The sequence below is a fragment of the Asterias amurensis genome, chromosome 2, assembly GCF_032118995.1.
Source record: "Asterias amurensis chromosome 2, ASM3211899v1".
NCBI lineage: Eukaryota > Metazoa > Echinodermata > Asteroidea > Forcipulatida > Asteriidae > Asterias > Asterias amurensis.
Genome location: NC_092649.1, coordinates 25,148,657 through 25,163,159, shown reverse-complemented (window position 1 = coordinate 25,163,159; position 14,503 = coordinate 25,148,657). Strand labels below are relative to the sequence as shown.

Genomic DNA, 14,503 nt, shown 5'->3' with positions numbered 1-14,503 from the left:
ACTCAATTACCAACAGACTTCAGGCCTGAAGCTTTTTTAGGCATCTTAAAGCACACAAATTAGTGCAACATTGTGTTTTTTCCCCATTATTTTCTTGCAACTTCGATGACCAATTGAGTCTAAACTTTCACAGGTTTGTTATTTTATGCTAATTGTATGCATATTGATTGGATCAGTGAGAATACTGACAATTACCAAAAGTGCCAGTACCTTGAAAAACATTGCTGAATGAAAAACATTGCTCAGGAAGTCACACAGAAGCGCAGAGTACCAATCAATTTTTTTTTGTTTCTATGATAGCGCAACTTAGTAACTCTCCCAAGAAACCCCTGATACTGTTCTGGCGGCTTAGGCCACAAGGGGGGGGAGGGGGGGTGGGGGCAGGAGCTGTCTCACAAGAGAGGAGCAGTATCACGAGAGTTGCGTGAGAGCTGTTAAAATATCACCACGAGAAACAGTAAATGACTTCTTCACAAGTCTAGGTTTTCAGGGAATCTATTGTTCTAAGAAAATAGACTGATATCCATTGTGCTTCAACTTTGCGTGTAGAAAAATGTAGTGCAGTAACGACCTGCTTGACATTTGTGGTGTTAAATAATGGTGTATTTGTAACAAAAGTGTTACAAGTACACTGTGTTTAAAGTTTTTGAACACCGTTTGGCTCGAGACAGCCCTTTGTAAATTTGTCATTTTTTAGTTCATTCATTGAAAGGCAAGTAGTCTTTCTCAGGGTGATCAATTTGTGTATCAACTCAACACCGAGAGAGTGTTTGGTAAACTTTGAAATGAAAACTGCTAAACGCATCACTCACTCATGAACTAACCCTTTAAAGTAGCTTGAGAACAAGATTATGTGTTCGTCTGACATACTGGATGTTCAGTAATTCAATTATGTGTACAACAAACACAGCAAACATGGTCGAACAAGAAGGAAAAGAGGGAAGAAGAAGAAAAAAAGACACCCAGCCCAGGTTGATTTTCACTGCACAGTGGCAACAATACGAGGAGAAAGAAAAATTGAAGTTGAAAAAAAAGGCGGGAAACAATACTGATTTAATGTGCTGACTAAGACCGATGTACAGTCAGTCATAGAGACCAGTAGCGGAGATGGAGAGAGTGCATTCACGCTGACGATGTACGAGTAAAATGGTCAATGCCCTGATGAAAACAACATCACCCATCTATACACACAAATCAATACAATCCCGAGCGCAGCTTTGCTGTTATTTCAACCCTGGATGTTTACCCAAAATCTAATATTTTTCAAATTATTTGAAACGGGAGTTGAGGTTAATGTGGTAGGGGTGAGCACTTGGCGGGCTGAAATTGACTCGGAGAACGAAAAAAAAGTGCAATTGCTGAAGTGCTAGCTTGCTTGTCAACTGCCCGGTCAATTAAAGATAGTAGTTCCTACTATATACAGGGAAGAAAAAAAAGCACACATAGGCAAGGTTGAGGGCCGTCAAGTGTTGGTGAATTTCAATCTACAATTCACTAATGCATAGACTACCAAATAAGAGGTGTTCAGTTTCAGTTGGCGGACTTGGGGCGATGGATTTGTCTCTACTATGGATTTCAAACACGCTGGGAAGACACCAGGGAGAAACACAAGACAATCTCTACTTATAATTCCGCTACTCTACGACTGGAGGTTCTACGCCCTCCATTATTTCTACTTTTTTTGTATAGCTGTCATGGTAAATTCAAAGCAAACAAATATGAGGGTTGAAGATAGTACATCTATTAGGCACTTGTAAGTCTTGACAAAAACAAATGTGGGAAAAAATTATCCTTGGTTGGATTATTCTCAATGTTATGGCTAGGGTGCTCAAGTTGTTGTCACAGTTTTGTTAAGTTGACTTAAAATAAAGTAGTTGGACTAAAATGAGAACGGCGTGGTAGTCTGAAAAAAAGGTTGGCCTGCAGTAAACCATACAACACAGTATGCAAAGTGGCCAATTCAGAGAACATGCAGTTATAATAGTCTGTCACAACCTAAATAGTGAATTGTATACACAGTAATTACCTTTGTTTGCAAAAAGATTGACATTGTTACACTCCAGGGCCTTTCTGGCAGGCAAGATACTACACTTGTCCATTACAATTATCCATTTTAACCAACCAAACCGTTATAGGACATTGAATTGTAAACATGTGTACATTCTTTTAGCAGGAATGATATCTGGGCCCCGAGTACTGGGCTAACCTACATGTACATGTTCACATGGTGTCAGCCTCGGAACACTTTTCAAGCTATTTAACCTTTTTGTGCACAAATTTATAAAATAAAAAAATATAAAAAAACATGTTCAACTATGTTTATCTCAAAGTTTTTCAATAGCACCCCTTTTAAACATTACACCAACAAAAGCTCAACATTACGTCCGCTCTAAAAAATGAATGAGGGCGGTATAAATTGGGGTAGTAGTTTTTAAGTTATGACTGTTTATAAAAGTCCAATTTTACGTGTCGACCGCCTTGTGCACCAAAAGGGTTAATCACAATTTTCTGATTTTTACAAAGGGGCAATCAATTAGAAATCAGACTTTTAAAAGTAGGAAGAACATCATGGTTTTTTGTTTGATTTGATATTTTTTTTTCACAGGGGGGTACAGGGAAGTGCTTAGTATACAGTGCTAACACACATCGGTGTATGGGTAAAATCCAAAATTAATATTCTTTATCCCGATGCAAATTTAACATCTCTAATATTGATTTGATTCGTTTGAAAGTGGTCTGCATTAGAAACCTACCTGCTGCTGTTGCAGAAAGGACTGCTGCTGCATCAGCAGCTGCAGTTGCTGTGGGGTCAGCACCTGCTGCTGTAACAACTGCTGCATCTGCTGCTGTGACAGGTGATGATGGAGGAGGAACTGATGCTGCTGGTGCTGCTGCTCCGATGCAGCTGCTGCGGCAGCCGCCGCCGCAGACTTCTCCAGGCTGGAGGGGCTGGAGCGGTTTGCTGCTGCCGCAACCTTCTGGGAGGAGTGAAAGTGGAGAGCATTGTGATGAGGTGATCGGCTAATCTCCTTGATTGTTGAAAGACAGAGGGAAATGGAAAATGGGAAAGAGAGAGGAAAAAAGTACACAACACTTAACAAAGAGATACTAAAGACAGATTATTACTCTGAGAAGACTTTAGAGAAGATTTCAGAGATTATAAAATGGGATTTGCATCAATAAGTTGTCAGTACTTGTCAGATTGGACATATCAAAAAGACAAAATGAATGAAACAATGAAAGAATACAAATAAAGAAACAGACCAAAAACATCTCCCGTGGTTGACTTTTGTCTCGTTATATTCAGGAAAAAATTACAGGAACAATTGTTTTGTTTTAGAACTGAACATCTTATGTTATGTTAACATGGGAAACATTGAAAAATGTCAACTTGGTACCACAACTTTTCTTAGACCCTCTTTTTTAAGTAAAAGTTTGTCAAATAATGAGGGCGTTTTCCGCCGCATTTTGGTACAAGATGCTTGTGGCCGCTATTGTCTCTAAAGAGTTTTAAAATCTATTCAAGTGATTAGGTTTTATTTTTCTTGTTCTCGTTTATTTCACAATTTAATGTTTTATGATTTTTATCTTCTCCGTATTTGGAGGTTTTGTTTAAATAAATATTAAATACAAATTATCAAATCTACTCCAGATGATGTAACTAACAAGATCAGTAGTTTGTGTGAAACACACAAGAACAAACCAAAAAGTATTTTTTATTCACATCTGTTTCTTCTTGAGCAGTGAAATATGTTATTTTTTGTGCATTCTGGGAGTGCCATCCACAGTCAAAAACAAAACAAACAGCTGCACAACAGACTGTTGATAACGCTGGTCAGGTGACAGCGTAAGGATAAACAATTCCAGGGCTCACATTTTGATATGAAAATAAACAACAAAATTCTACGGCATGGTCTTATGATTGTATAGATGATGTGCCCTGGTGTTGACTTTGCATTTTTTTCTTTCTTACCAGGTTTAGGGGGTAGCAGCCTTCTTGGGGATGTGTTTACATTTTTACTCAGACTCCAAAGTCAAGATTGGAAAGGGCCAAATAATAATAACAGTATGGAGGACTGTGTTTTACGAGCAAAAAAAATCTTCCTGTGTTGGGCGAGTGACTAAGAAGGTTTTTGAATGGGTCTTAAATGCAAACAGACGAGGGCACTACCCTAATGAACTATTGAGGTGACCTTTTCCCCCCCTCAAAAAGCCACAAGGGGGAAGACCTAGTAGAGTGGTCTCTTTATCAGACAATTGTTTTCTCTCTAAGAGTTTAAACTTAATTGAATGAAACCAAGGTTGCAAGAGGGTAGGCTGGCCCCTTTTGAAATGATAAACAAAATATGGGTGTATTGTCAGGCCTTATACTTCCTGGAGGCACCGAAAGCGATTGCCTCCATGCCCCCTGGTCATTGCCTTTTAGCGCCCTTGAAATGCTACAGTAGAAATTTACAATTTCCTCAAAGGGTGCCCTTTACCAAGGAGAAAATGACTTGTGCCCTTGCCCTTTCAAAAACAAAGCATACTGGACTGTATTGCTATCACTAAGAGTGTAGTAAGCACACAGGAAACCAAACACTGATGATAGACACAGCATATTAGAAAAGATGCCGGGAAAGTATGAAAGACGCAAAAAACACCCAAAAGATTCAGAACAAATGAGACAAACCCCTCGAAAGTTTTTGAACTCAAAAGAGTTCTGGGGGAAAAAATGACATTGTACCACATTTTGTATAATAAACCTCCCTATTCCTTCACTCATTTTATGTAACACTTGCATGAGTCAACTGATTAAAATAAACAAACAAACTGACTGGCTATAGATTTTTAAAATGTATTTCTCCATGAAGATAAAGACCTCATTTCCAAATCACAGTAAATGAAGTCCTTTCCAGTATCACACTTGAATGTTAAAACATGACAGCTACACAGATTCTTGAATGTGTATTAAAGGCAGTGGACACTATTGGTAATTACTCAAAATATTTATTAGCATAAATTTTTATTTGGTAAGGAGTAATGGGGAGAGGTTGGTAGTAAACAAAATTGAGAGAAACGGCTCCCTCTGAGGTGGAGTAATTTTTGAGAAAGAAGTAATTTTCCACAAATTTGATTTCGAGACCTCAGATTTAGAATTTGAGGTCTCGAAATCAAGCATCTGAACGCACGCAACTTCGTGTGACAAGGGTGTTTTTTCTTTCATTATTATCTCGCAACTTCGACGACGGATTGAGCTCAAATTTTCACAGGTTTGTTATTTTATGCATATGTTGAGATACACCAAGTGAAAAGACTGCTCTTTGACAATTACCAATAGTGTCCAGTGTCTTTAAGTACTGATATGGCTTGAGATTTTGCTTACTTCATTGTTCCAACATTTCACACATTACATGATAAAGTGGAGCTAATAAATGTTCCCGATTTGGCAGAGTTACATTTCAAACCCATCCCACTTAAAACGCAAACACAGCGACACACGTATTTTTGTACATACCTCTGCCGTATTGTGCCCGATCTGCCCATCCTCATCAGCGGAGGAGTTCCGTCTTATCGTATCTGGCGGGCTGGAGCTAGCAAGCGCCACTTCACTCATTGAGATGACCCCACGGTGTATGCCACTCGCTACACTGGAAAAGTACCTCTGCCAATACATGATAGGGGAAACAAAGATAACGGAAAGTTATAACAAATACAAAATTAGACTTTTTGGAGCGTAGTATCCACCCTACTGACTGGAACCAAAGCATAAGTGTTTGTGAATGGAAGCAGCGCAGAGAAACTCTCCGTTGAAATCTTCTGTAATAAAAAAAGAGGCCAATGGCACAGGGGAATTTGTTGATTTTTATTTGATAAGCAGATCTCTGTATACACTGTTGGGACAACTCATGTACAGAATCATCACCTGTTACAAAGATACTGCTGAATGCTGAATTTTGTTAAAGCATACCATATTAAGTGAGTGATGATGTGACCCAATGTGGACCGGTGGGACCAACATTTTTATGCATGGATCCTCGGAGGTTTCCATGTTTTGTATAACATCTACAGGGCCTGTGTCTATTTTCATTAGAAGACCTTTAAGGTGTGCGACGCTGTGGGGATGAAGTTTATCAAAGAAAGGAAGGAAAATCTATACAAAGTAAACAGACTGAAAGAAGATGAGGATATTGCTACAGGTGTAGTGGCATGCTAAATTGATATTTCTGCCCGTGGCCCCGTCTTACATTGACAATAATCTTATTTGCCGTAGACTCTCAGGATCGGGGAATGATACAGGCATCAGGCTGCCTCCTCAGCCTGGGCCAGGGGGGCAATATCTGGAAGATGAAGGGGGAAACAATGCGCGGGTCCCGTTGGAACAGCGTAACATGTTAGATAATCGGCTGTGTATAGCACAATCTTTGTGTTGAACAAGGGAAAAACCATCTTTATGGATGGTACGCCAAAAGGATGGTTGGCAGTGCCTTTAGCGCAGCCAACTTGGCAATTGTATCAATACAAGTGTTGCACGCTTATACACCTTGGAGGTATAACAAAATGTCCCTTCCAGGACAAACCCAGTGGTTACCAGGATATCTGAAAAATTAGCAAATTAATGTATTAATCATTCAAAAAGCTTGCCTCACAGTTTGAGCCAGCATTGATTGTCTTGGGAAATTACTCTGTCTTCAACAGATAAAAATTCCTTTTATGTTTTGAACACTGTGAATTATATATTTTGTTAGAGGAAAAAATGAACCTCAAATGAAAAAATGAAAGAAAAGAAGAAAAAAGAAGGTATTTCAGAGAATTGAAAACCAACTACATGTAAGGCAGTCGCAAGGAATGTTAACAAGGAATGAACAAAACATTATTTCATGAAAGTGCAGGCCTGAAATACATGCAGGTCCCTGTTGCCCCTGGTTTTGGCCCTACAGGTGCCCTCTGGTTTCCCATAGACTTAAGATTTTCGAGGCGGGTTCCAATGCAAAAGGCAGGGGAAAAAAACGTAAAACCAACCTGTTTCACTTTAATCAGATTGGTCATGTTTGAGATAGGCCTAATTTACTAATTAACTGCATCATTGGTTTTTTAAACCTGACGAACTGTTTATGACCCAACTCAGATTAAGATGACAAGATGGTGCTCTACCTTTCTTGTTCGTCTCCCCCCCCCCCCTAGCATGTAAATGTCCAACCACGTTGTTTTAAAAGAAAACACTACTGTTGAAGTTCAACCAGATTTAGCTTCATAAGTTAGTACTACAAAATGTCCTAAAGACAATTTGTGCTTCAATATCGTTTTGATTTGGGACAATATTCACCAGGTTGCAGGGATTGTTGCTCAAAATGTTTACTGGACTAGATTATATTTTATCAGACCAAAAGTGAAATGAGAAAAACAATACCTACATGTACACAGAACATTCTAAATGTAAGAGAAATTTATAGCTGATTTTGTATTATGACTACTGTACATGTCTAGTAGGTGTTTTTCAATACTCTACAGAACTGAAATGTTTTCATGAGACTTAAAGTCAACATTTGAGCAAAACACAAGCTTGCCAAACTTGTCCAGTCATGAGTTTACTGGGTCAGTGCTAAAACCACGGCCCTCCAAGATGATCTTGTAAACTTAAGGCATTGTTTCAAGCAGACCATAATTTTTAAACAAATGTGTTGAAAATGTTAACTCATACCAAGCAGACTGTGTACAATGTACTGCTACTCTATGAAGATATTAAGTTTTAAAGGGTGGCTACTCCTAAAATTAAGACCATCAAAACTGACTTGGTAAGAAGACAGCTTTTGATAATTATTTTGATAAACGATTCCCTCCCAAGGAATATGATATTAGAGAGAGAAAGAGAGAGAGGGATTAATGAAAAGTTTCTAAGTGTTCAATTAAGGAATTTTCACAAGGTTGTGTTAGATGTAAATATATATATATTTGATTAAAACGATATTGAACAGTTTCAAAAGTCAAAGGTACATTAGTTTGCCTTTGAAGAAAAAGAAAAGAAAACATATTTTGTTTTGTTTTATTTGTTAGTCTTTCAGAATGTAATTTCCCCCAAGGGATGAGATCCACAGTTAAATACACACAAAAATTGGACACAGTTTTGCTTTTTCAGAACCACCCTCATGCACAACACATGTTACAAATACTAAAGAGAGCGCAACTGGTCAGGGGCCTCAATAATTTTACAGCCTTAGTTTAGCAAGCTGTTTCCCACGGCAAAACAAGGCAGTGCAGGCAAACAAACGGAACTATCACAGACAATTTCCATCTAGCAAGACTGTCTCCCCATGTGGGACTAAACACAAACAACCGACCAGGCAAATAAAAACAATGCCAGGTGCCAATGGAAGTGATCATAAACAAGAACGCCATGGCAACGGTCATAAATACCACACAGCAATACACTTAATTGGAACTTGCTTTTTTTGTGGGTAGTTTTTTTTCTTCTGCCTTTATTGTAAATAATTCATTGGACTGGTACATAATGTACAAGTGCGCCACAAAAAATGACAGATGGCCTTATGAACTGTATCAACAAAAACAAAATGTGTATAGTATGTCATACATTATGACTGATGTACTGCGTATTTGTTGCCGTTCCATGTTCTACTGGATAAGCAAACAGTAAACTTCAGTTGATAGTGGTACCCCAAACAAACTTTGCTCATAAGGTTTGTATAGAAACTGAACAACCAAGACAAACAACAACACGAACAAAACACCTTGCCATTTGAATGGTTATTTTTCTGTTTACGTGTTTCCCATCCAAAGCAAATTAAAAACCACTTAATGTTGGTGTGATTTACAGTCAACAATCACCCCATGGCCACACGCACCTCGATTTAGCAATGCATGAATTGTCAAAGCTTTAAAAGTTGGCAAAAACCTTTTGCTTTTTCATAAGTCCGCAAAGAAGTTTTTTATGCTTCTGCGGCTGTGATTCCACTGAAGTACATACAATTTAGGACAGACCCTCTTTGTCCTAAGATGGGTTCAGTACCATTTACAACTTCAGATTCATATTTAAAATCTCACTCTTGTCTAAACCTTGTCTAAAAAACTAAAAAACATCAATAAAATTGGAAGATGATTTTAAGAAAACCTGGGAAACAATTTGTTCACAGTTCGAAATGAACTACAGGTGATTTGCTTAGATCATGTAACAAAGATCATAATCTCCCAATCAAGTCCTGAAAAGTGTACAGTTAGTTCTTAGCAGAGAAAACGTTATGAAGGAACAGAATTGGTGAAAACAAGTGTTAATTTTCAAGTTTTGTTCCGAGTTGGGGGGAAAAAGCTCTCCTTGATAACCGACATTGTGTTACAGCAGTTTTATGGCTTTCTTCGTACTGAGTATACAGTGCTAACACACATCGGTGTATGGGTAAAAACCAAAACTAATATTCGTTATCCCCGATGCAAATTCAACATCTCTTATATCGTTGCGGTACCCGCTGCCAAAAACATAGGATTCGAACTGCCTCGAACTATCGGGCAACCTCGGTAGTCTAGTTGGTAAGACACTGCTCTAGAATTGCAAGGGTCGGTGGTTCGAATCCCTGCCGAGAAACATGCCTGTGACATACACATCGGTGTATGGGTAAAAACCATAATTAATATTCTTTATTCCCGATGCAAATTTAACATCTCCTATATTCTTTGTATTTGTTAAAATGAAAGGCTGCAACTTCATACAAAAAAGCCCTTTTAGATCAATAGGGCCTATTTGTTCATTATTTTTTGCGTTAAGATTTTGAAAGAAACAAATTGTTTGCTATACATTGATGTTAAAACCCCCTGGGACATGGGCCACAAAAGATCAATGGGCCGGCCTCAACTGAATTGGTGGTCTGCAAAAGTAGTTCTTTGTCCTGTGTTCTATTTATTAATTCATCAATTAACTACAGTCATAAAGTTGTTTTCATTGTGTACAGTAAAAAAGTAGAGTTTTACAGATATACAGAAAATTAGGTTTTCCCACAGTAGAGCAAACCCACAATGTCTTTTGGAAATAATGACTTAAAACATTGTAAGAGTAAGAGATGATGGTGTTCTCATTAAGCTACCAGAGTTTAAAGGAGTTCTGCTGAACTGCAAGTAACCTCTATCATGTAGGCCCTCCGTAAAAACAATACAATACAAAAACATTTAAAAAGACTTAAGAATGTTTTGGAAATTAAAAAAATCATGAATGTCTAACAAGATGCTAATTTTGATGAACCATGTCAGGCAGCCCAATGACCCCCTGACAAAAAACATTTTCATTTTATAAAGTAAAAACCCAAATATAGCCGGTGCCCCTGGCTTCATCATGAAGGAACACAATAGACCTAGCTGACCCCTGTATACACCACTGATCAGACTGTATGGCGTAAATAGTCTGCACGCTTTTAACATTGATGTGGTGTTTACTTGACTTTCTAGTCCCGATTTAAAGAGGTCATTGGAGGTCACTAAGTGGGCACATTACAATACAGGATGCGACTGGGGGTCCTTCAGACAAACTCTTAGCACCTCAACTGTGCCTATATCATGCAGAGTGAATTCAGAAGGGTGTAATGCGCAAAATATACACGTACACACACACACACATCTAAAGCATGTACCTAGCACAAAATTACACATGATAACCAAACAGTGCAAAAAGGATATCAAAATGTGTATTACATCCACTACGTCAAAGACCACTTTTAATGTAGATACAATACGGTCTTACTGTACATTAGACACACATACAAAGTAATGTACATGTACTTATGTTCAAATCACATTATGAAACTTGGTAGATTATTCCCTCCTAGTTAAAAAACCCTTACCTGGTTGTTGTGTGAATCCAGATAATAATCGTTGTGAATACTGACTGGAAATCGTGGGTAATACCATTCCCCCATCATTGCACAAGACGGGAAACAAAAACACTGTCGGAGCAGATTAATTATACAGCTGTCATCTTCACTGCCGGTGCACTCAGATAGAACTGTTGGATCCTCACGTGTATACATAAACACAAGTACGACTCGCAGGCTGAACGTGAGCCTTTATAGGGGGAAAATACTTGCTATCTACTCGCCTACTGAACATAAGGAAAACAAAAACTTTGGGAAATCACACACAGACAATTCAAAGATGTGAAACGTTCATGGGATGTCACATTTTTTCTGCAGCGATCAATCACCTGCACTTAGTGAGATGGGTTTAAGTCTTTTCTTATCCCGGGAGGAATACAATCACAGGGAAATAAAGAAGCAAAGATTGATTGGATTGGGCCTTTTTTTCTTGACCAATACACTGTCACTTGTTTTCAAGGAAGGGTTGCGTCTGCAATCAAGCATGACGACGGACAATAATCGTCTGACAAAAGACGACATTAGCCATTAGATGCCGTGCCCCTCTCAACCTGCCGTCACTCTATCACAGGAGGGGGAACCAAATGAGAGGGGAAAAAAAAGGCAAATCCACCACTCGCGTACCCCGCCGAGACCAACAAACCGAATTATCTGCTTATTATCTCACCTCTTATCACGACCCAAACTGACAGAAGATTCTCAACTCCGGTGTAATTGCATCAGAACAGCTTTTCATATTTGCTAAGATGAGCACGTTCGTTGACCACACTCGTCACTCGAGGTGTCCAGGCGATGAACTTGATTAAATTTCATCGTGAAGTCAGAGCCAAGGAACTTAGGGTAATTATAGGCTGTTTGGGGAGCTTGGGTGCTCGGGTTAGGACAGTATACGCATCCTGCCGTGAGCTTCAGAAGACATGGGAAGATCGTGAGGAGGAAGTATGTTCCAAGGAAAACAGGTGGTAAAAACAGGAAACCTTAGATTATGATGCAAAATTAGGCAATAGAAGACGCCTGGCAAAGGATGCATTGTGACTGACAAACATTCGCGCCGCAGGCTTGTTTTCTTTCTCTTCCATGCTATGTCAGCTCTGGAAGAGTTGGCAGGAACAATTTCTGACAGCACTGGCTATAAACACTCCTTGTTTGTGGGGATATTTTCGTCCCAGGCTGCCTCGCAAAAGCAAATAGAAACAGGATCTTCACGAGAGAGGTGCTTCCCACAATATGTTTAGGGGAAGTCACAGATGCCAAAGAAAAATATCGACACACAATTCAGCCTTGTCCCTAAATACTGCAAGTATATCTAGTGGCAGGTCTTTCTGAAAACATGGACCTTACAAGAAAAGTTGAGAGCAAACAACAAAAACAGAGCTTACAGTGGAAAAAAATTAGGGCAGAAAAGAAATATGGATTTCAGTCAATCACTTGTCAGAGTCACTTCCTTAATGTGGGTAATGAAAACACTAGAACAATAGAGGATAGTTTTCAATTCCTCTGACAGGAAGGAAAATTTTAAATAACAAAGTACATTTACGTGCGCGCTTCCTGAAGAAAGAAAAAAAATTATTTACAGGCCAGATTGTCAAGATAGGTTTTAACAATCAGTTGTTTCAACTTTTACAGTGCATTAAAATGATCTGGTATACTTTTTAATACATTTAATGTATTCATTTCAAAAGGGTTGTAATTAAAATGATGGTATCAATGATACTTGGAAGTTAACATTTTAGGGCCTACAACTACAAGTACAATGCAGAGTTGAAGTTGAATCACTTAAGTTGAGTTAGAGTCCGAGTTTTGTGTCACTTGGGTCAAGTTTGGGAAAATTTAAACGAAAATCATCTCGGATGATAAAACTAATTTGAAAACTTCCTCTCAATTTGCAACCTACGTGTACTTACTTTCTTTGGAACAAAAATTACATTCACCATGTTCAAATGAAAAGTTTGCCTACAATCTGTGAAAGGTATGGCACATTCATCTGTAAATACTTAATCAATGTATTTGACAAAACCCGATGAACATCTAATAGAATTAAATCCACACCAAGTGTTACTTTATCATTAGGAATTTCTGACATAGCATTTTATACCCTGCGACAACTGCAAATGCCATTTACATTCATACCACCAATTTACAAAACTTGTAGTGAATTTTTTTTCCCCCTTCCAATTTGTTACGAACATTGCTAAACCAAATGTCTGGCCGCCGGTAGTTATTAATAACGTTGACAGGCTGTCTGAAGATCTATTCTATAAATGGAAGCATATGTACTATGCACATGTATGTAGTACCTCGTTTACACCATTTTGTGTAAAAAGTGTTAAAAGATTACATCTGGATTTATATAAGGCAAACTTTAAGACATTTCCAATTTCCTCAGTCAAGTTAAGAAATGGTAATTGGGGTGTTTCAAATGGATTCATTTATAGATCCTCCACATTCTAAAACTTTGTTGTTTTTCGTTAATTTGCCTTAAAAATATCTTCAATCTTCCTATATTGTAAAATAGAGAACCGACAACATTAGGGCTAGATAGCTCCATTTGAACAGTGATGGCACGTTAATCTGGAGGCCACAGGTTCAAGTTCCACTCTTGTCAATTTTTCTTTGTTCAAACAAAATATTTTAATATCTTGACCCCCCCCCCCAAAAAAAAAAAAAAAACCCAAAAAACATATTTTGAGAAGCTCAACAACTTCTTGTTTGCTTGATGCTGGCATAAAAATGGTACATGTTAACCTGCGACTATAAACTAGTACAATTTACAACCATCCCACCCCTCCTCTTCATCGAGTTCATGACTCTCCACAAAACAATCACGTTCACCCCCTCCTCAATATTCCCCCCACCCTCACTTCATCTAGGGTAGCCTGTAGAGCTTCCTGCAAGTAGGGGGGCCATTTTCTAAAAATGAAGAAGACTGTCTGAGAATGGCGGAAGGAGACTGACAAATATGTGACATGCAAAAGAGGATATAGTATGTAGGGGGTTAATGAAATCAAGCTAAACTCAATATACTCGAAATCCTGATCGAGGGGGCAAACACCCTGTAGATCATTTTTGCCAATGAACATGAACAGATTGGAACGAGTTGCTGCCGGTAATTGGACAATTATTATCACAGTGTTTGACTGACCCCTGATTATTGCAAAAACAACCCGGACTACTATAGCGGCATGGATTGTTATTTTGTAGGGTGCATTCACATACAAACACACACACACACTTCTTTTTCGAGTCAGGAACATGATTATCAGACACACTGAACTGATCAACTGGAATTGATTACGTTACACCATTTGGTAACTTTATTTCTCCCACAGGAGAGCCTTGTATAATAACAATTTGTCATCGTGTTTTAAGTCTGAACATCCATAGCGGGCAACAACTTTGCCAAAATGCCTGCCGGGGCAACAATTCAAACTTTTTTTAAGTTCGGGAACGTGTGGGGAAACTAGTACCAGAACCCTCCAACTGACGGGAGTGTTAAACAAAGTAACAATATTCAGGCCTTGTTGTTACTTTTATCCATCACTATTTTTGTCAGACAAAACAAAAAAGAAAAGGACAAGTAAATTTATGACAAGAAGAAGAGAAAAGTGGCCAAAGTAATAAGACTGTGACTAATTTTGTGGCACTTGTTTTTC

At 38.5% G+C, this 14,503-nt stretch overlaps 1 protein-coding gene across 3 annotated transcripts in view; it reads right to left on the bottom strand.

The window, feature by feature from the left end:
- Window positions 1–14,503, bottom strand: part of LOC139954363 (uncharacterized) — a 78,305-nt gene that overhangs the window by 54,424 nt on the left and 9,378 nt on the right. The window contains exons 1-4 of one of the 3 annotated variants that reach the window (XM_071954122.1): window positions 11,518–11,568; window positions 10,821–11,077; window positions 5,498–5,644; window positions 2,754–3,029 (exon numbers count right to left, since the gene is read on the bottom strand). In XM_071954122.1, coding sequence (XP_071810223.1) covers window positions 2,754–3,029; window positions 5,498–5,644; window positions 10,821–11,006 — 609 coding nt within the window. In that variant the 5' untranslated portion in view covers window positions 11,007–11,077; window positions 11,518–11,568. Of the gene's footprint in view, window positions 1–2,753; window positions 3,030–5,497; window positions 5,645–10,820; window positions 11,078–11,517; window positions 11,569–14,503 lie in introns of those variants that run through there. The other 2 variants (XM_071954123.1, XM_071954124.1) reach the window with 2 other exon arrangements.